Source organism: Chanos chanos, chromosome 1 (assembly GCF_902362185.1).
Source record: "Chanos chanos chromosome 1, fChaCha1.1, whole genome shotgun sequence".
Taxonomy (NCBI): Eukaryota; Metazoa; Chordata; class Actinopteri; order Gonorynchiformes; family Chanidae; genus Chanos; species Chanos chanos.
Window position 1 is genome coordinate 6,319,711 of NC_044495.1, and position 22,537 is coordinate 6,342,247.

The 22,537-nt window shown below is 43.4% G+C and overlaps 1 protein-coding gene across 1 annotated transcript in view; it reads left to right on the plus strand.

Annotated features, from left to right (window-relative positions):
• Positions 1 to 22,537, plus strand: part of LOC115815591 (ryanodine receptor 3) — a 93,248-nt gene that overhangs the window by 8,016 nt on the left and 62,695 nt on the right. Inside the window, exons 7-23 of the mRNA XM_030778559.1 lie at positions 390 to 483; positions 2,021 to 2,095; positions 2,866 to 3,022; positions 4,829 to 4,993; positions 5,215 to 5,336; positions 7,924 to 8,104; positions 9,310 to 9,445; positions 12,435 to 12,530; positions 13,072 to 13,190; positions 14,300 to 14,433; positions 14,685 to 14,926; positions 15,172 to 15,364; positions 17,013 to 17,229; positions 17,933 to 18,037; positions 20,444 to 20,547; positions 21,562 to 21,645; positions 21,888 to 22,047. Of these exons, the coding sequence (XP_030634419.1) occupies positions 390 to 483; positions 2,021 to 2,095; positions 2,866 to 3,022; positions 4,829 to 4,993; positions 5,215 to 5,336; positions 7,924 to 8,104; positions 9,310 to 9,445; positions 12,435 to 12,530; positions 13,072 to 13,190; positions 14,300 to 14,433; positions 14,685 to 14,926; positions 15,172 to 15,364; positions 17,013 to 17,229; positions 17,933 to 18,037; positions 20,444 to 20,547; positions 21,562 to 21,645; positions 21,888 to 22,047 (2,384 nt within the window). The remainder of the gene's footprint in view (positions 1 to 389; positions 484 to 2,020; positions 2,096 to 2,865; positions 3,023 to 4,828; positions 4,994 to 5,214; positions 5,337 to 7,923; positions 8,105 to 9,309; positions 9,446 to 12,434; positions 12,531 to 13,071; positions 13,191 to 14,299; positions 14,434 to 14,684; positions 14,927 to 15,171; positions 15,365 to 17,012; positions 17,230 to 17,932; positions 18,038 to 20,443; positions 20,548 to 21,561; positions 21,646 to 21,887; positions 22,048 to 22,537) is intronic.

Consider the following 22,537-nt stretch of genomic DNA (forward strand, 5'->3'; position numbering starts at 1 on the left):
GTCAGACAACAGAAGAGTAATAGCAGTGCATGTCTATGCTCATGTCTCTCACAAAGAGTCTTTGTCCTTCAGTCTTGTCTCTGGAGAAACCCACATTTGCTGTTTCATTATAAACGGGATGAATTAGACGGTGATGTTGACCCATGCTTTGTCAGCCTTTCTCTTTGTTATTCTTTCTGTTCTGGAGTAGCCTGAAATGTCATACGGGTAAAATGAAGAGTTATCTAATGTAGAAATAGTTGGTTTCTGTCTGGATCTGTCACAGACAGCTAACTGGCCCCGCAGGACACCTGTCCCCCATCTCCCTCGGAGGTACAGTTTGTGTCCTCTGGATCATAGGATGAGGTTTCCGCCTAATTTGATTGATGGTCTCCATTTTTGTCAAACAGGATATCTTCTTGGTGGTCATGTGATGCGTTTGTTTCACGGTCACGATGAAGTTCTGACCATCCCAGGATCAGACCAGAGCGAAGAGCAGCAAAGGTGAGACGCTAAGATTCTGTCTTCAGGCAGAATTATGGCGACTTTGTCCGAAATCTGGGGTGCTCAAGTCCAATCCTAGGTGTCCAAAGTCCTGCTGGATTTCACATTGAAGAGTCCACATTGAACTCTGGATTCTGATTGGCTGAAGAGCGCAAGAACATGTTTTCCGGGTTCTGATAAATAGCTGGAGGGGGAAAAGGGGCTACGGGACTTTGACCTTCCGGAATCTTCTCTAGGCACTTTACAAGTATCATACAAAATGTAAATGACTGGTGACATTTTAGCCCAGATGGAAACAGCCACATTATTTCTAGCCCAGTGCATGAGTGTGAACTCCAGAAAACTGTGTCAGAAACAGTTTCTGCATTTTCTCCAAGGCTGCTGAAACACTCTTCTAACCCTGTGGGCACAGCAGTTCAATGCCACAATTCATTGTAATTCTCAGTCCCCGAGGAGAGAGAAGGATGAGGAGGTAGGGGCTAAATGGCCTCCCTGCTATCTATAGACATGCAACAGTAAGGCAGGAAAGAAGCAGAGAGAAAAAGTGGCACACACACACACACACACACACAGGCACACACACACGCACACACACTGTAGTTGAATTGGGTCGAGGAAGTTTGAACCCTCAGAGAAGCAATACACTCCACGGGAGACCTGATAGACTCCTCCATCTTCCTGCCCATCACAAAATCCATTTTTAGCGTGTGACGTCCGACAGGCATGTGCTGGATTAAATATTGCCCCGTCTGTTTCGGCTTCACCCCCCCCGGCCTCAACCTTGAAATACGACGAATCAAAACATTTTCAAAACACTCTAAATTTCAGCCAGCTCCCATCAAGCGTATCCTCTGTCAGAGCAGCCAGCCAATGAGGCTATTTCTTTTTTATTTATTTATTTATTTTTGATCTTTGGCCGCGGTCACCCGTGTCGGAGAAAGACCTGGCTTTGTCTGAACTGGTGCGTCTGTACTCCCTGAAACACGTGCAGCAGGTGTGGAGGCATTGAATAAAGCCGACCCACAGCCGCCGGTTTTCAGAGCTAATGTGGAATGTACTGGACAAACCCAGGAATAGCAATGGAGCAGTGATCTCAAAGCACCTCAGAAAGAGGAAGAAAGAGCTTTCAAAACCGCATAATAGTGATCATTCACAATGTTCAGCTGCTGAAAGTCTACCGCATTTACCTCATCATCTGAAGTGTTAAAGCTGCTGCAAACAAAAACAACTTATCATATCATCATTTAAAATTTTTATCATTATTTTATATTTTTAATATGATTTTTATATATGTATATTAGTATTATTCTTATATTAATATCAGCTTTTCGTGATGCAGTGTTTGTTTGTTTTTTCCCTGAGCCAGACCCAACATGTAACAGAAATAGCATAATCATTTTGTTGTGAACTAGTAATAAAACGTAGCGACGGAGTCATCGTCGACGCTAACAGATGCCGTGACGCGTTGTAACGCTGCGTATGCGGATTTGAGGTGTAAATGTAGGCAGAGCTGAGCGTGTTCCCTTTCCTCTCACAGGATAGTGAATTATGAGACGGGAAAAGCAGGCGCTAAGGCCAGGTCTCTCTGGAGGCTGGAGCCGCTGAGGATCAGGTGAGTCTGGATCTTCCCACTCATACCAAACACGTTCTCCTACACTTTTTTTCTTTAGTCACAGTTAAACTACTGCTCTTTTTGTTGCTTCGGAATCCTACCACTGCTTTTTTTGTAGTAGTTTAGAGAGTGTAGGTTCTAAGTGACTGGACTAACTATGGTTCAAGATCGTTTTAACTACGGTTCAAGATCGTGTTTTTTTTAGCACTGTGCTGAGTTCTAATGTGCAGTATTCTTTCTTGCTTTTATCCTTTTATCCTATCCTTTCGAATGTCTGATTTTTGGTTTGGTAAAGATTTTACCAAATCAGTTTGGAACCCAACTCAGTCCAACTGTGGTTGTCTTTTTTGTTTTGCTTTTTGGACGTGTGCGGGGGTTGTTTGTCAAAAATATTCTTCGGACTGTATCAAGATAATTATGCTATATCTCCAGTTATCACATCATTTTGCAAACAAGCACACACGCACACACACACACACACACACACACACACACACACACACAGAACTCAATACAAAAATATTTTTCTGACTCCAATTAGATAATTACACCACATCCCATATTCTGTATAGCCTGCAGTTAATTCCTGCTTTTGCGCACACACACATGCACACACACACACACACACACACACACACACACGCACACACACACTGAGAGCTCAGGCTGTTAACTGGAAGCATAGTATAATCCAAAGCAGAACTGGCTGGTGACATTTCTGACTGTTAATTGTCTATGGATATGTATCTGTCCCTGGGGCTGGGGGGCAGCTGGAGTGGCAGTCACATTCGATGGGGACAGCCTTTCCGACTACGCCACCTTACCACGGGACACTACCTGGCGCTGACGGAGGACAGGGGCGTGGTTTTACAGGACCGGGAGAAGTCAGACACCGCCTCAACTGCCTTCTGCTTCCGAGCGTCTAAGGTCTGGGCCGAACCACTGAACATCACAGTAACATGTCATCTTACATAAGAGAGGCCTAATTGCTATAGCGCTAATGCTACACATAGCAGGAATGCTAATGCTAATGCTGTTAGCCACTAATAATGCAAGTCAACACGTAACAGTCTACGTTTTTTTTTATGTATATTCATATGTAATTACATGGTAATTAACAGACATCATGTTAGTTAAACGGTTTAACAGTTTATAATATATAGTACTTACATCATAATTAATGTACAAGCGAATGCAGACTTTTTCTTCGAGTTTCTTTATAGTGATGTACACTAGACCTGGGTCAGTTAATAAATATATTAAATGACTAGGCTGTGCCACCCACTTATTTAACAGACTTCACGGCCTAGGTAAAGTCTTGTTTTAAGGCATTAATGTGATGTTTGTTTAGTATTGCCTCAGCACATTGAGTGACTTTTAGAATGGTAGTGATTTTAACAGAAACGAACTCAAGGTAAAAACACACCATGCTGGAGGAACAGGACAGGGCCCATTGGAGGAATGGGACAGTGGCCAATTACGTGACCCAGGTCTGATGGAAGTGCTCTATAAAAGAATAAAATATAAAAGCGCATGGCCTCTCAGATGTAAAATGGGTCAGCAGTAAGTGATAACTGGCATAACCGTTAATTGATGAATAGTTGACATTGTTTCTAATTACAAAAGAAGATACACTGAGATTCAAATTACCCATAGTATTAAAATGTATGTAACCACTCATAGAACTATTCACGCAGAGCGATAGTAATATGATAGTAATATAAATGAATGTTGGAGGGGGGTGGTGGAGGTGAGATAGACCATTATAGAGTCATAGAGGTTAATTAAACTGACCGAGCGCCTTAGGTTCTGTAACCCCGTCCACGTCCAGCCCTTCCTTGTCTTGATTATAACAACTCCTGTCTGTGATAATAGGCCTTTCAAGCATGATCAGTTACCTGGTGAGTGTGACCTTTTTTCACCGGGGGTCTATTAAATAGGAACCGCCATCTGATGGCGGTAATCTGTCATCCGATTCTTGTGCCTCTGGTAGATTACCATTTCTTTGGGTTTGCCAGGAGGAAAAACAAATGCAGTGCTTTAACAGTGAGTCATCTAGGGTGGATTCTTCTTTGGCTGTCAGTGTAAACACAGGGACACTCACTCCACATTCTCCTTACGCTTTTCTCTCTTCGGTCCTTTCTCCATGCTGTACTTTGCTCTCACTTTTTCTCTGTATCTGGTATCTGTCCACCCCCCCCCCTTTACCCCATCCTTTTCTCTATATTTCTCATTGTTTCTCTCTCTCTCTCTCTCTCTCTCTCTCTCTCTCTTTCTCTCTCTCTTCACAATGTACCATTTTTTTTCATATCATCTCAAGTCCTCTCGACTTCATATCTCGTCTCTTGCTTCCCTGCACACCTGTCACGCTCTCTCTCTCTCTCTCTCTCTCTCTCTCTCACTCTCTCTCTCATTCTCTCTCTCTTCTCGTTATCTCTCTATTAGCCAAGCACACAGACTGTTGTAATTATGAGTCATTTCACAGAAAGAGGTCAGTGCTCTGGCAGTACCTGACTAGTTCAGATCTAAATCGGTCAGCATGTTTTCAAATTGCCTTCTCAGAAAACAAGGCCCCTCCCAACCCGCTGCGGTGTATAATTAAATATGCGATATGAATAAAGCTGCACGTATTTCGAAAAATCTGTTCCGTGTTTATCTTTCGTGTGGTAATTGTGCTTTCAAAATGAGATATTTCTCTCGCTGACCTGTTTGTTTTCTCTTTCCCTTCTTCAGGAGAAAGTAGAGTCCAGCCCCAAACGTGATATCGAGGGCATGGGAGTAGCTGAGATTAAGTACGGAGACTCGCTCTGTTTTGTCATGCACGTGGCCACAGGACTGTGGCTTTCTTACCAGGCTCCCGACGTCAAATCAGCTCGCCTGGGGCCTCTCAAGAGACGAGTGAGTCACCCACATGCCCTTTTCCTTACGATGTCATGCCTCTCTCGTACACTGTTATATCTATAGAAAAAGAACAAAACACTCCAGGTACATCCTGTTGCTGGTAGTTGCATAGTGCTTGAATCAAGGTAATTTACCATTCAGAGTCATTCTTTTTCACTTCCTCTCTTATTCACTTAATTTTCTCTCTCTCTCTCTCTCTCTCCATCTCTTTGCCACAGGCATGCCTTCACTCAGAGGGACACATGGACGATGGGCTGACCCTGCAACGCTGTCAGCATGAGGAGTCTCGTGCCGCACGCATCATACGCAACACCACAAGACTCTTCAGCCGTTTCATCAGGTAACACCACAAGACTCTTCAGCCGTTTCATCAGGTAACGCTGCAAGACCGTAGCTGTTTCATAAATCAACACCATTAGACTCTTCAGCCATTTCATCAGGTAACACCATTAGACTCTTCAGCCGTTTCATCAGGTAACGCCACAAGACCTTAGCTGTTTCATAAATCAACACCATTAGACTTTTCAACCGTTTCGTCAGGTAACACCACAAGACTCTTCAGCCGTTTCATCAGGTAACGCTGTTAGACTCTTCAGCCGTTTCATCAGGTAACACCACAAGACCTTAGCTGTTTTATAAATCAACACTTGATTTATAAATCAAGACTTTTCAACCGTTTCACTAGGTCACACCATTAGACTCTTCAGCCGTTTCGTCAGGTAACACCATTAGACTCTTCAACCGTTTCATCAGGTAACACCATTAGACTCTTAAGCCGTTTCACGAGGTAACACTGTTAGACTCTTCAGCCGTCTCATCAGGTAACACCACTTGACTCTTTAGCTGTTTCATCAAGTAACACCACCCACAGATCACCTAGTCTCTCTATCAGGTAATACATCTAGACTCTAATGCTTTCCTTCAATAGTACTGCCAACAAATCCCCTGGAACTTTCATTAAATTTTAACTGAAACTCCTTTGTACAGTTGTTTCTCCCACCACAGAGAAATTCCAAAGGCCGTGTAATTTGTTAAATTAATAACATTGCCTAGATTGCTCAACCATTTCAACAGCTGGGAGCACCGCTAGAGCCAGAACACACAACTATTTCCACAGCTTGCAGCACAAAAAAAAAAAAAAAAAATTAAATAACTTAGAGAACTGCTTTTATCAATTTGGTGCATCTCTAGAAAATGACCGCACTACAATTGCATCAAGGGAGAAGAACTATCAAATCTTTATTCTATCCAATTCAATCTAGCTGTTTTTTTTTATCAGATCTGAACAAGAATAGTTTTTACCAACACGCTTAGAGAATCTCAACACCTTTATGCCACAGCCACAAAACATTTCTAAGCCTGACTTCTGTCATTCGGTGTAAGGCTAAATGTCTCATAGGAGTCCTTCCCAACATGACCTGTCCTCATTGAGCCATAGACACTGAGCAGTGAGCGCTATGTGTGTGTGTGTGCTACAGTGAAGCCCATAGACTGAAACAGTTCTGGTTGGTCACACATGACTACCTCAGACAGAGGAAATGACAGCCTATCCCATGCTAGACCAACCGACAGTAACTGTGCCGTGGAGCGGAGCGACGGAGCAAAAGAACGGCCAAACGTACGCAGGCCGTTTTTCCCGAACTCGCTGTTGCGTTGTTTCCTGCGTATTTACGCTCTGCACAGACATTGTGCAATGAATCACTTAAGCTCTTTTTTTTTTCTGTCTGTCTCTCTCTCTTTTTCCATTTAGCTTTCTCTCTCTCTTTATCCCTTTTTTCTCACACACACACACACACATACACACACACACACACACACACACACACACACACACACACACACACATAGAGTCTCTCCCTCCCTCCCTCCCTCCTTGTCTCTCTCTCTCTCTCTCTCTCTCTCCCCCTGTCTCTCTCTCTTTTTCTGTCTCGCTGGTTATTTTTAGATCAAATACAGATGTAAACAGTTCTGCGTGGATGAGCACGGCCGAGGCAATGACGGGGCTTGCCGCGTGTCGCCTCCTTTTTTCGTCGAAGTCGTTTTGAAACGGCAGAATGTGTCTGATTCTTTCACGTAATGAGCCCCGATTTTACCTCGGGATTTAATCAGCGCTTCCTTCCACGTCTGTTTGAGAAGCTATCATTACTGCTGATGAACCTTTGATTGTCATGGTCGTCCCACAGCAGCAATGAGGGAGTGAAAACAAAGCTTTTTTTTTTTTTTTCTTGATTGGACCCTGTTGTCTTCTTCTAATTATTTGGGAAACTGATAGGTCATTTAGACTGAATATCCTCTGTGCTCATTAATATCACCAGTGCACTGTAAACTCTGTGTGTACAAGGTACATTGTGTGTAAGATCTCACACTGTACATTGTAACAACTGTGCTATCAAGCACTTACTGCGTGTATTTAACTTATAATGCTGTATGTATATTGCTCACTTTTTTGGGGGGGTTGGGGTTTCAACAAACATGGGGGTTTGAACCCTCTTCATGCAATTCATTGCTGGTCTCCAGGAGGAAGGCACTCAACCAAGTTTTACTAAACCCCAAGGCTGCTCCACTGATGTGTGACATCTGATTCAAAAAAAAAAAAGAAAGAAAAAGAATTCAGAGTCACCCTGCATGAGAGTATTAGCACAATGAATAAATGAATAAATGTAAAAATGTCATGTGAAAATGCAGCTATTGTGCACTCCTGTTTTATTTGCAATTCAGCAGTTAGCTTTCTCAGCCCTGTATCATTTTCCCATGGAGAGATGTGGACAGTCTCATTTCAGAGTAACAAGGGACTGGAATGTAGCAAACTGTACTTAACGCAGACACAGCAGTTCACCCATAGATGTGGCCAATCGCTAAGTGAATCAAAGTGGTGGGCTTAGTGAAAGAGTTTATTCATTTGCCCTGTGTTTGATCTGTTCTCATAGAGACCTGGACAACCTGAGTGGGAAGAACCGTGTGGCGTTCCCTCTGCCCATTGAAGAGGTTCTACAGACCCTCAATGACCTCATCACCTACTTTCAGTTGCCCGATGCTGAGCTGGAACACGAGGAGAAACAGATCAAGTTGCGTTCTCTGAAGAACCGCCAGAACCTCTTCAAACAGGAGGTGAGCCTCATCATCACAGGGGTGGATATACAAAATTTGGCTGTGGAAGAAAGTGTCTGAGTGTGTGTCTGTCTGTCAGTGTGTGTGTGTGTGTGTGTAAGTGTGTGTGTGTTTGGGGAGGGTCAAGGGATTTCAGCTGCGTTTTCTATAGAGCAATTTAAGTAAGTGGTCATTTTGTGAGCGACAGCTCAGCAGAGGGTTGCCAAACAAGCTGTATTTTAAAGAGTAAATCTATTTATTCTCTGTGTTTTTTTTCCCCTCCCCCTACACCACATTGTATTGTAAAGTATTGCTTTCCAACTGTCAGCAGTTTTATGTGGAGTTTCCCTTAGCTTGACAACGAGGGAGTTTTCTTTTTTTTTCTTTTTTTTTTTTGATTAGGCCTACTGATCCAAAATTGCACTCATCAGTTATAAGCTGTCAGAAGTCTTTCTCTGTGCTCTTAAGGGACTGTTACCGAAGCCAAGTGGGTCCTCTGAGCTTCCAGAAAAATGGTCCTGGCCACTGTCCTGCTGTTCTCCGTGACTTCAGATCTTTTCAATCACTGAGTCACCTGGAGAAAACTGACTGTGAAACGACTTTACGACAAGCGTTTGTCTGGGGGATTAACTTTAGGGATACGTTTGCGTTTGAACGCATTTTTCCTGTGGTGCGGAACATGCCCAGAGCCTCGTGGGCCTAATTTTTTTTTTTTTTTTTTCAGTTTTTAAAATTCTGCGGGGGTGTCACAGAACAGATTACTTTGTGATGTCATAATAACGACGCCTCACGCGACGTACCTGAGCTTCTGCTTTCGTCCGTCAGCTTAACGTCGTGCAGTCTGGGCGACGGGCCTCATTTCTACCTCACTACAGTCACAGCGTCTATTTCTCATAGATGACAGCCCTCACGAGCCTTAACAGATGCCATAAATCATTCCAGGCTTTAGTTCATTTCGGGTCTGCGTGCTTTTTAGCATTTCTGATGATGAGCGTTCCCGTATTTTTTTTCCATCGCTGAGTCGTAAACACGCAGCAGCAGGACGAGGACAGAGCAGTGCGTTCTGGGTAAAAGAGGACACATATGGTCAGTGTGACAAGGGAGTTTTCTCTCTCTCTCTCTCTCTCTCTCGCTCTCTCTTTCCCTCTCTCCCTCTGTCTCTCTCTCTCTCTCTCTCTCCCTCCCTGCCCCCCCCCCTTCTCTCTCTCTTGATCTGTGGATCCCAGGGCATGCTGACTCTGGTGTCTAACTGCATTGATCGGCTGAGCGTGTATAACAGTGCTGCCCATTTTGGAGAGTGTGGGGGGGAGGCAGCAGGAGCGGCCTGGAAAGACATCCTCAACCTGCTCTATCAGCTACTGGGTATGAAACATGCATGTGATGTGTGATGAGATGTGGGATTTCTCACTCAAGTCCTTTTTTGAAATAAGCAAAACAAAACCTGTGTCTATGTATCTGTTTGTGTGTGTGTGTGTGTGTGTGACAGAGAGAGAGAGAGAGAGAGAGAGAGAGAGAGAGAAAGTTTATGTGTGTGCATGCACCTGTGTGTGTGTGTGTGTGTGTGTGCGCGTGCATCTGTTTGTGGTTGTGTCTATGACTTTGAGAGCCTGCTTGACAACACGCATGCACACACACACACACACACACACACAATCACTCACTCACTCATACATAAATGACTTACAGAACTTCTGACAAGTGGATTTCAATCTCGTCACTTAAAAATCAGTCAAATTAAAAGCAAAGTAACTTTAGTCTGAGACTTTGTCCAATTATGTTACAACAGAATCTTTAGTGAAGTAAATAATGAATAAAAGCTTGTGTCTAGGCTCATTCTTTTTTTATTTCCTACACTGAAACTCTGGAGTGAACGGCTGAGAGCCGAACGAAGCTCAATATTTCCTGACTAGGAAAACGGCGGTTAAAAGGTCATGACCGGACTGACTCTGCGTGTAGGTGGATCCTCTGGAGTGAACTATGGAGAAGTGATGCTCAAGAGCAAATAGAGAGGCAGAATATTAACGCCGGCTGTCAATACAGGCCCTCATCAAAAAGCCGCTTTGTCGCCGTGTGTCACTGTGTCTCACTGTGTCTCACTGTGTACCCTGGTCCTCTTGTTGACACTGTTAACAGGGCAGGCTGTCTGTATGGACTTACTTCCTCTGAGTGGTGTGTGGAAGCCCTCAAGTATGTCTGAGAGACTTAAAGACCTTGATTTTGTGTGTGTGTGTGTGTGTGTTTGTGTGTGTGTGTGTGTGTGCGTGTGCGTGTGTATGTGTGTGTGTGGGTGTGTGTTTGGGTGCGTGTGTGTGTTTGTGTGCATGTGTGTGCGTGCGTGACATTTTGAAAACCAGCTTGACAACATACACTCACACACACACACACAGTTGCTCACTCACTCACTCACTCACTTACACATTGCTCTCTAATCAATCACAGGAATAAGACGGGAGTGGTTGTACTCTGGCATGAACATGGGCGCCTGCGCTGAGACTCCAGGTTCAGACATTAAGTCCCTCCATGCCTCAGGATCATGTGACTGATCCGAGATGGCATTTACAGCCCTGGTTTTTTTTCCACTGCAGGTAGCCCAGGGTGTCCTTAGACTGCCTCCGCCGCTACGGCTGCTTCGGATGGGTGGATACAGCAAAAGCTTTTTCCCATTGTTCCCCGAAAAACAATATACACGTTACTGACGCGGAGCATTTAATACCAGCTTCAGGCTCTCTGAGGGACACCGTGAAACGATTGTGTCGTCCCGTGCAGTGTTCTTGAACAAAAAGACATCCCCTTGGGTTTGGTTTGCGTGATGTGATGGTTGTGGGGCGCGTGCTGTGATGTGCGAGTTCAACTGACCGTCCTTTTTTTTTTTTTTTTAATTTTCATTCGTTTCCCCCTCAGTCCAGCGGAAGTCTCCAGAATTTCGAACGATCATTCCTGAATGCCTCACACTCGAATACACGAGGGGGGGGGGGGGGACACATGGTCTGTGTAGACGGTCCGGGCAGAGGGGTCTCTGTTCACCAGATGGGTTTAGAACAGACCATGAAACACTCCATCCATTCTCATTACAGCCTCAGGAGAGCAGATGTTCCCTCCCTGCCGTCTCCATTTCGCACTAACCCTTTTTGTCTCAAGCCTCCTGACATCGGTGGCTAAACAGATTTGTTTTTTTGAAGTCTGCTGGGACCTAATGCTCAGTTGAGACAGTTTCTGTTCGCACAGACGCGCACTTGCTTTCACTCAAATCTACGCGTATCCTTTTGAAAGTAAAAAAAAAACAAAAAAAAAACTGACAGATTTCACTATTTAGTGATGTTCCATTGCAATACCTCAAAAGCACAAAAGAGCTATCAGACCCACTCAGAGTTTTAGATATTTTTCATTGACTTTGACAGATAAATCGCGGTCTTTGGTGAAAGTTTAGAGCCCATTGCGATGTCTCTGACTCACATGAGTGCTCTGCTCAGTGCTTTTGATAACAGCTTTTTAGTAAAATGTGGCAGATTTTAGTCTTTAGAGGCTCTTGATATTTCATAGTATGGCTTAGTATTGTCACATGAAGGGATTTTTTTTCGCTTGAGTTATTAGCTACGATATTCAAGTAAGTTTTACGCTAGTCTCTATGTCTTTCCTCTCCTGAGAATAGTTATGCTGCATAGTCTTGGAAGAAGTCGAGGCTTAGAAAGCCAGATTGGCTTCTTAGACGTTGAAGTGTTCCTTTCAAGGAGCGCGTCCTTCACACTCTGTTTTCACAGAGTGATTACTTCTAGAGGGCACACATTAACGTGCAGACCACGTCTCTGCTCCAGTCTTCTGTCTCAAACACGCAAACACACGCGGGCACACACACACACACACACACAAACACACATACACAGACACAAACACACATACACACACACAGACACACACAGTGATATGCACACCCACACATTCTCAGACACACCTACACACACACACACGCATTTTAACTGAATTTAAGATGCATCCTCCATGGGTGACCCTGTCATTTTGGCAAGGATGTTCTTTCTGTCCCCTCATGTCGGGACCTTCCTTCTGTAAACTGATCCCTAATTAATATGCATGAAGGGTGTCTGAAGGGGATACCTATCTCCTTGGGCTTCAACAGATTTTCTCAGAATCATCATTTGCATTTTTTGGATGAGGTAATAAATATTAGTCATTTTAAAGAGAGAGGGATAAGGCGTATGCTGCTATTGAGAATATTTAAGGAGGGGTTTTTTTTGTTTTTTTTTGGTCTGTCTTGAGGTTGTGTACATATGCAAATCTTGCTAGACCTGGATTGTTACATATTCCTTCTAAACCTTCTTCCTTCTTCCTCCTTTAGCTGCTCTGATTTGTGGGAACCGGAATAATTGCACACAGTTCTCCCAAAACCTGGATTGGCTGGTCAGTAAGCTGGAGAGGCTAGAGTCCTCTTCAGGTACGACTCCTCTCCCTCTCCTCTTCTCCGTTCTGTTCATTCTCAACTCATCTTCTCTCACTCCGCAGAGAGCGCGGCGAAACGTTGACTTTAAAAGGAAACGCATTGCCTTGCGAGCAAACCAAAACATCATTTTTTTTTTTCTGTTTCAATAACGCCTCATAAATGCGGATCAAATATTGCCTCCGCTTATCTTCCAGAGAAATTTCCAGACAGCCTTCTAGCTGTTGGGCGAATGTTTCTCTTTCTCTCTCTCTCTCTCTCTCTCTCTCTCTCTGTTTATTTCATCTATTCACTATTAAACTTGTTGGCAATGAGCATGATTACCTCACTCAGATACATTCTTTTGACTCCATTTGGAGGAAAGCAGAGCCAACTTCCCACATGGCGGTGAACTGTCTTCTTAATTCTTCTCTCTTTTCTCTGTCTCCGTCTTTTTTCCTTTCTTGCCCCCCTCTATCTCTCTCTCTCTCTCCCTCTCTCTCTCTCTCTCCCTCTCTGTCTCTTTCTCTGGCTCCTGATGTTTGATTTCCTGCCGCAGGGATACTGGAAGTCCTCCACTGCATCCTAATCGAAAGCCCCGAGGCACTAAACATCATTCAGAGAACACACATTAAATCCATCATTTCGCTGCTGTACAAACACGGACGCAACCACAAGGTGAGACCAATACGCTTCTCCTCCCCTGCTCCCCGAAAACACGGCACGGCCCCCGAACGGGCCCCAAAGCCTCGTACGCGACCTCGCCTTTGACCTCTACTCAAAAGGTCAATCGCCAGGCAAACTTAAAGAGCCACTGATTGAAAAAGTGATTGGCCTGCCACAGAGTTCTGTTTCGACAGAAGTATGGATACACAGCGAAGAGTAATGATTATTGTTCTCATTGTCTGACCCGCTCTGATCCTTCAGAATTTCGCCGTTTGGCTCCTTGCCCGTACAAACGGCGCTGAGGAAAGGGCGGAGTCTTAACGGACGTCTCGTTGATTGCTTTTGACTAAGTTAAAGGCAGCATCTAGGGTCCTGGTAATTCCAGAGGTTGTTGTGACGTTTGGCGTAAACCACGTCCGAATCTGAGTGGGAAAAAGAAAAGTAACTTAAAACAAATGAGACTAGTAACCGTGGCCGAGTAACCGTTTAAGGAGAGGTTGAAAGAGCAGCTGACGGGTGAGACTCCCTGACCTCAGTTCCCCTAAAATCGCGTTCAGCTGCTCCGAAAATCATTCCGTGTTCAGCGCATTAACGCCAAAGCCGAAGACTGTGTGTGTTCGGTCTGCCGCTAACTGACCTCGGTTCCCCTCAGACGGCGTTCGGCTCCTCTGATATTCATTCTGTGTTCTGACAGTGCTGAACACTCTGCTATGAATGCGTTTACATGCAGAGTATTAATGTTTGCCGTGAAACGAGGCCTGCGTCACGGTTTGACGTCCGTTCTGTGGCATAAATCTCCATCAGAGCGGCGTTTGGCTGTGCAGCATGTAAAACGGTCAATAATAAAACACTGAGCCCTGGCCTGCAGCCCATTGGCTGGAAAACCTTTCAATCAGTCAAACCCGCCGCTTCATAAGGACGAGACATGCCCAAATGCGTTTTGGTGAAATTAGTAGATCCGTATTTCATCCGATAATGGATCTATGAACGAGGCTATATTGCGCACGTTGTGAATGCCTTTAACTGAAGTTTATTTGACTTTTTTTTAAAGAACTGGGTGAATGCAAAAGATGAATGCGAGCTGGTGAGATCGTTTGCGTCCTTTCGTTTTTGTCTCTCAGATACTGGACGTGCTTTGCTCTCTGTGCGTTTGCAATGGAGTGGCTGTACGAGCCAATCAGAATCTCATTTGCGATCACCTGCTCCCAAAGAGGGATCTGCTGCTCCAAACGCGATTGGTCAATGATGTCCAGAGGTAATGATCCACGTTCTGATTGGTCGTCATCTGACAATATGACATCACAATAGAGTACAGAAGAACAATACAGAGCAGCTTACCAGCACAGCCCTTTCAGAAGTTTTTAAGCACATTCTATTCCAGTCTGTTTGGGCCCTTTTTTTTCAAACTACATGTCATGGGCTTCACTGTTGGACTCCACAGCAGTGTTTTGTAAAAGAACTTGCATTAATTTCGCCCCCTCCCTCTCTGTTTCCCGTTCTTCCCAGCATGAGGCCTAACATCTTTGTGGGGGTGAGCGAGGGCTCGGCTCAGTACAAGAAATGGTACTTTGAGCTGATGATCGACCAGGTGGAGCATTTCTTGACTAATGAGCCTTCTCACCTGCGCGTGGGCTGGGCCTCCACGAAAGGCTACGCCCCTTACCCCGGAGGCGGAGAGGGCTGGGGAGGCAACGGAGTCGGGGACGACCTCTACTCCTACGGCTTTGATGGCCTTCACCTGTGGTCAGGTAGACCTGGACTGGACTCTCTGATAAGTTGGAAACAAAGAGTTGTATGGATTAGCATAAGACAAGTCTAAGAGATGATAAATAACTATCTTAAAAACACTGCATTATTATAGACTAGAATCTTCCCCTGCTGCTGAGGCTCAAGTTTTTACAGTCTTTTGGGTGTGTGTGTGTATGTGTATGTGTGTGTGTGTGTGTGTGTGTTTGTGTGTGTGTGTGCGTGCGTGTGTGTGTGTGTCCTGTAGGGCGAATCCCGAGGAGGGTGGCCTCAGTAAACCAGCACATCCTGACCTCTGATGACGTGGTGAGCTGCTGCATGGATCTAGGTGCTCCCAGCATCTCCTTCAGGATCAACGGCCAACCCGTCCAGGGCATGTTCGAGAACTTCAACATCGATGGGCTCTTCTTTCCAGTCGTCTCCTTCTCTGCCGGCGTCAAGTACGGCAATTAAAAAATTAAAATATCATTGATATACATGCTCAAATGAACACTGTGTGTGTGTGTGTGTGTGTGTGTGTGTGTGTGCGCGCGTGTGGGCGTGTATGTGTATGCATGTGTGTGTGTGTGTGTGTGTGTGTGTGTGTGTGCGTGCACGCGCGTGTCTGTCTTGATGTGCCTATTCTATCACTGTCTCTCTATTTCCATAGCTTTCTATCTGACATATAATATAAACCTTCAAGGGAGCACACACACACACACACACACACCCACACACTCACACACAAACACACATATGCTTCCACTTTTCTAAGGTACAAAAACCCCATTTTATCATTTTATCCATCAGATGCATCTTGGCTCCTGCAGGAGACATTCCATAAGACCTAAGCAAACAGGCATAAAAGGCCGGACCGCTCCGCCAGCGGTTGCCATGGTTACCTTATATGATTTTTGATTGACATGTCTGCAGAATGAAATTTCAAGCTCCAGCAGTCTCTTATGGATTCTATGATTGGCCACATTTCTCAAACAATGCCATCACACCCCATGCTTTCTTTCTTTCTTTCTTTTTTTTTGGTCCGACTTCAAGCCAACGGCCAAACTTTTGAGTTTTCAACAGGTCTTACCTCAGAGAGTAGCTCCTCAGTAACGCTATTTAAACCTTAGTCACTTGGCACAGAGGTTATTTTTGTAGACAAGTTTTATAAATTATAAATTTGCTCTATATTTAAAACTTTGTTCGCGTTATGACGTTTCTGTCCTGCATGACAACGGTACTGTAAATATCTCTTCCGCCGAGTTAACATTTGCTAAAAATGCTAAAATGAGACACAGGGAAGGCAATCAGAAAGCAACTCTTAATGAATAATTGATCAAATAAAAAAAAAAAAAAAAACCCTCAGAATGGACTTGGTTTGCGTCATCGCTGCAATTTCGGCTGCTGTTCCAGAGCGATGATTAAAAGCGTAACGGCGTCAGGCTTTGGCTTTAAACGCCGCGATATCGTAAGAGTTTAAGATCAGTCAGAGAGTCGAGGGGCCCTTCAGATGTGTAGTCGCTAAATTGGCCAGTGACGTAAACCAGCGTTTTCTAGATCTCCCTCCCCAGTGCCCTCAGCTCTGCGTATACCAGGCCCCCCCGTCTGAGCCGCCGCACCTGCTTCACCTAATGAGAGACTGGGTAATTAGCTGATGAGTTGAATCAGGTGTGTTGGAGCAGGACGAGATCCAGGATGCCCGGCGCCGTGGGTGTCGAGGGGCAGAACCGAGAAGCGCGCTGACGTGGAATAAGAGCTAGAACGATCCAGTCGGTTAATGGGCGGGGCATACAGCCAAGCTGCCTGTCAGCCAATCAGAGTTTTAAATTAGTCAGGTGATCAGTCAGTCATCCAGACAATCAGTGATTCAAAGAGTTTGCATTGTTAACGTCCGCCTTAACGACTCATTTCAGCCAGAGGATAAGTGATTTTGTCCGTTGGAGCTTTTGAATTTGAATTGTGTTTTGGCACATCAAAACACTGAAAGTCCTATAAATACATACAGTCACTGTGTATTGTTAGATATAAACTGTGTTAGATATTACACACCCCAAAAAATAGGATTAGCGCCAGTCGTTTCTTTATTTGGCTCTTGTGGGATTTTTTCAGGGTCCGTTTCCTCTTGGGTGGTCGCCACGGCGATTTTAAGTTCCTGCCGCCGTCTGGCTATGCACCGTGCTACGAGGCTCTGCTGCCTAAGGAGAAGATGCGAGTGGAGCCGGTGAAAGAGTACAAGAGAGACGCTGATGGAGTCAGAGACTTACTGGGAACGACCCAGTTCATGTCTCAGGCCTCTTTCATCCCCACACCCGTAGACACGTCTCAGGTAGAACACACACATACACACACACACACACACACACACACACACAGATGCTCTCACTCACAGACACACAGACAGACGCAAACACACAGTACCGCACACACACACACACACACACACACACACACACACACACACACACACACACACACACAGATGCTCTCACTCACAGACACACAGACAGACGCAAACACACAGTACCGCGCACACACACACACACACACGCATACACACACACAAATATGCATGCATACACACATGGGCACATGTGCTAACACACACACACACAGAGGCACACTTATCCTTCACACCTACACAGCCTGGTCACATGATGCGTTTTTATCCGCAATTTATGTGTTTATTCTCCTTAAAATATGAGTGTTAGAATTACAGCTGCAGTTCAGTAGTGTGACAGCGCTGTGTTTGCTTAGTAATAACCCTCTAGTAATGGCTTAATATTGCAGATATGTTAGCAGCAAATTGTGGTAAGGAGTAATTACTGTTTTATTATGTAAATATGTGAACGCTGGAAATATTTCATAGAAAGCAGTATTAGTGCTGTTGGCAGAAGACTGCATTAGCACATGCGGCAGATGGTTCCCCCAGCCAAGTTGCACCTGTTCCTTATCAGTCTTTATACGCAGATCAATTTCGGGTCGCGCGGCGGCCTGGGAGAGCGGTTCTCACTCTCCTTTATCTCCCTCAGATCGTGATGCCTCCGCATCTGGAGAAGGTGCGAGACAGACTGGCTCAGAACATCCATGAACTGTGGGGCATGAATAAGATCGAACTGGGCTGGTCGTACGGCAAGGTAACAGGTCTCCCTTCCCTCGCCTCCCTTAACGCTTAAGACTCCACTGACACTAATAGGTCATTTCATTTAAACAGTTTTATCCCCACCTTACATTAAGCTCCTGTTCTGCTGTGACACTTTAACCATGGTGTGTCACCAGCTCAGCAAAACAAACAAACAAACAAACAAATAGAACATATCAGGTCATTTACTTACGCAATCACATTCCTTTAACAAGGTTTTCACTGTCTTAGAAGTTAAACTGATCATAACGTTGAACTGTGTGAATTGTTGGATGTCTTTATTTATTTTTTTTTTATTTTCTTTTACCAGAAAACTGAAGACTATTAATTGACCTAGTCTTTACCTTTATCATCATAAAGTTTATTAAGAAGAAAAGAATAAAATAACAGTTCAGTAGATCATTTTGCTTTCTCTTTTATAATTTGCGATTCAAACTTAAAACAGAGGGTAAGTGAACGAGAAACCCCCTCCCACAGTGTTTCACTGTCCCATTAAAACCATCTTACGCAATTTCCATTTTCATTTCCCCGATTAGCTTGTTAGCTCATCCATATCTTCCATGTTGTGATTCAGACGATAGAACTATAAAGTCTGCTGTGTTCCTCTGTTTCAACGGGCTCCGTTAGAAATCATAACAGCCATTAAGTGCAACATAAAAGCCAAAAAAAACGTTAACACAAGTCAAATTCAGAAATAATTGTGTTGAAGTGCTGTTTGGAATCTTCAGTTGCAGCAGGGAGTTTTGGCGGGGGGGTTTTTTTGGTCCATGGAGAATTTTTGTTATTTGTCGAGTTTCTTCCTGCTGGTATTAATTAGATTATGTGACCCATTTGGACTCTTTAAAGCCTTTTTTTTTTTTTCGTTTTTATGTTGTTTAATGGCTGGATTGACTTATTGTGTCCTCAGAGAGTCAAAAATGGAAATTTGCAATAGAAAATGCAGCTCTTATGTCTATAATACAGAAAAGAAAAAAAAAAAAAATATATATATATATATATAGACGTTTGTTGGCGCTGTTCTTCCTCAATTTATTTTGTGTCACATTTATGTAATTTCTCTCCTGAGAAAAAAGAACTTCATTGCCACTAGCCCCTCCCCCATCAAACCACCCTTCTTAATAGAGATCTTGGTTTTTGGGTCAAGCTTTAGTTTATTAAGCAATTTTTTTTTCTTTTGTAGCAGCTGTTTCGGGCCAAGTTTTATTCCTGTTTTTTAACGAGATCTCATTAGACGCGTCTGACGCTTCCCTGGCGTTGAGATTCACTGAGATACTGGGACGACGGCGTCAGAGGTTTTATTTTAGGAGAGGGACAGTCTGCGACTGCCCTTCTCTACGTTAAATCGGTCATTAACAAACTCCCTGTATTCCAGACCATTACGACTGTTGAGAGGTCTATGAGTGTTTAACGTAAGAAGCAATGATTACAGGAGAAATATGTCTGTTTTGCATTTCAGTTCTTCCAAAATCTCAAATTGAACTTATGCAGTGTATCTTGAAACAGTATTTATTTTCTGAGAAATCAGGTGCAAAACTTTCGTTTCCAAAATATTTCCTGTTTCCCTCCTGCGGCGTATATTAATTTCATTGGACAGGTGTTTGGCTTTCTGGGGGGGTTTCAAGGAATGTTCTAGAATTGGCAGCAGTAGGGAAAACAACATACAGAGAATCTGGAAGATAGTCAAACTATTAGTGACTCAGAGCTGAGATGGTGAAATCTTCTCTTGGTACTTGCAAGGTAGAGGAAACCTTTTCATACAACGGACAGGGAAAGAAAAGGTTGGGGTTTTTTTTACGTTTTAATGGTGTATTTGTTAGTATCCGTATTGTTTATGAACAAAAAAGGGACTTCTTCATAAGGAAGAGAAAACGTTAAGGAACATCGTCTCTGGAGTAGACTTGTACTATTTACAAAAGAGCTGTGTTCATTTATGTTCATAAAAGTAGTGTGTGGCTGAACAAAAAATCGCATGTTTTCTTGGTTTTAAATCTCTACTTGCCTCTCAAAGAAGTACTCTTTTAAAGGTCCCTATGTCTTGTTTTCCTGTCTAGATATTTCATTTGACTTCTCTCACACGGTAAAAAAAAAAAGCCCCAAGAAAACATGCTTGTCTATATTCATGACATGTTCACTAAGAAGCCTCTTTCTCTGTTAAGTGGCATAGCTGTTACCTTTCTGTTTGTGGAAGACACACACACACACACACACACAAGCACCAGTCCTGTGTTACTCTGTCTTCCCTCTGTAATAGCAATCGAGGTAACCTTCATGGTTGCTATGGTTATGCTCCAGTAGTGTCTGTGTTGTCATTGTCAGTTAATCACATTTGCATAACTCCGCCCCAGTGTTTGTGCAGTAACGTGATTGGGCGATTATGATTCTCTGTGTGTCTGTTTCTCAGATAAGGGATGATAATAAGAGACAACATCCCTGCCTAGTGGATTTCTCCAAGCTACCTGAGACTGAAAAAAACTATAACCTTCAGATGTCCACGGAAACTTTGAAGTAAGATTACCACGCAGTGTGCGTGCATGGTGTGTGTGTGTGTGTGTTTGAGAGAGAGAGAGTGTGTGTGTGTGTGTGTGTGTGTGTGTGTGTGTATAAATGCATATGTGTGCCTGTTGTAACATACCTAATATACCATACTCCTCTTGCTAAAAACTCAGGTCACCTTTGAATGTCCTTAATAATACCAGTCCTAAGATCCTAAGATATCGTTTATTGGAGTGCTGATATACTCACAGTTTTCATTGCAATATTCCAGTCTAAATGTTTGTTCTCGGTTTTGACTGTGGACAGCAGACAGAGGGTCTAATAAGAACAATAAAAGATCTCTCCCTTAACAGCCAGTGCTTGTCTTCTTACCTCTTCTTCTCCTTCACTACCCGACTGTCTCCTATTGATTCACTGAAGAGACAGAGACTCACACACACAAAAGAAACGGTTAAGAGCTAAAAGACGCGCCGTCTTTGATCGAAACAAACACCTTTTGTAGTCTTTTGAAAGGAAACTATGAATGACACACACAACAAACAGACTAAAGAAGAAACTCTGTCCTTTTCCAGTGATGGAAAAAAAAAAAACCCCAAATCAATCTTGACCAAAAAAAAAAAAAATAAAATTTCAAACCTGAAAAAAACCAGCCTTTGTTAAATCTGTTCTTAGTCTCAGGTGGTAACTCCTCTAGAAATCTCTGACACTGGGCGAATATCTTAGCGTGTAATATTACAGGTAATTTAGAAACGAATGACTTTTCCTTTTTCTTCACCGGGTCTTTATTGCGTCGTGTTAGCAGCAGGATCATTCCATTTTTTTATGTGGAAATAATAAGAGAAATAGCTCATTACTGAGGTAGGATGACGCAGTTGTCTTATCATTTAGGGAAAAAAACATATTGGAAATGTTGTCATGGTAATGTCCTCACTGATGGTGTCCTCACTGATAGTGAATAATGGCATCTGACGAAATAGTACACTTGTGTTTGTTCTTCTTTTTTTTTTTTTTTTTTTTTTCCCTTAGGACGTTACTGGCTTTGGGTTGCCATGTGGTTCAAGTTAAGGTCAATGCAGAGGAAGACCTGAGGAAAATCAAACTGCCGAAGAAGTAAGCCTCTTTTTCGACAGAGTAACAGATCATTACGTAACACAGCTTATGAACAGATTGCTACTTACTGTAATATAACCACATAGATTTTTTTTTTTTAATGTCATTCTTTTCCTCTGCACATTAAAACGGTGCATTTATTTCTCAGTGTTCATTTGTTTGTTTGTTTGTTTGTTTGTTTTTGTTTTTTGTTTTTTCTCTTTTTTTTTTCGCTGATGGTAGTGTCATGTTTTTCTTTGAAGCTACATGATGTCGAATGGTTACAAACCCGCGCCGTTGGATCTTTCCGAGGTCAAACTGACCCCCAGTCAAGAACTTCTGGTTGACAAGCTGGCTGAGAATGCCCACAACGTGTGGGCAAAGGATCGGATCAAACAGGGCTGGACTTATGGCATTCAGCAGGTAAATCCTCTAGTCCGGTGATAGTTCCTCCAGTCCAGTGATGGTTCCTCCAATCCAGTGATAGTTCCTTCAGTCCATTGATGGTTCCTCCAGTCCACTGATAGTTCCTCTAGTTCAGTGATAGTTCCTCCAGTTCAGTGGTACCTTCTGCAGGACAATGTATTGCATGATGTTTGATGTCAAGTTTATTGTATTTTGGAGTCAGTTTAGTTTTCTCTGTATTACTACATTATCATGCATTTAATCTCCATTGAGTAATAATTTGATTAATAAGTAATAATTAATAAACTGGGTAATTACAAACAATTCTTTTAATGTTTGGTTAACTCTTCTTTAATAAAATGAAATGAACTAAGCATAATTAATAGTAATGGTTTGTAGGCTTGTTCTATTTGCCTTTTGCTTGCTCTGTTCATATGTCAAAAGTAAGATGTAGTTAAGTCGTGAGAACCGTCATGACAAACGCTCAATTAATCTCTAAATTAGCCCC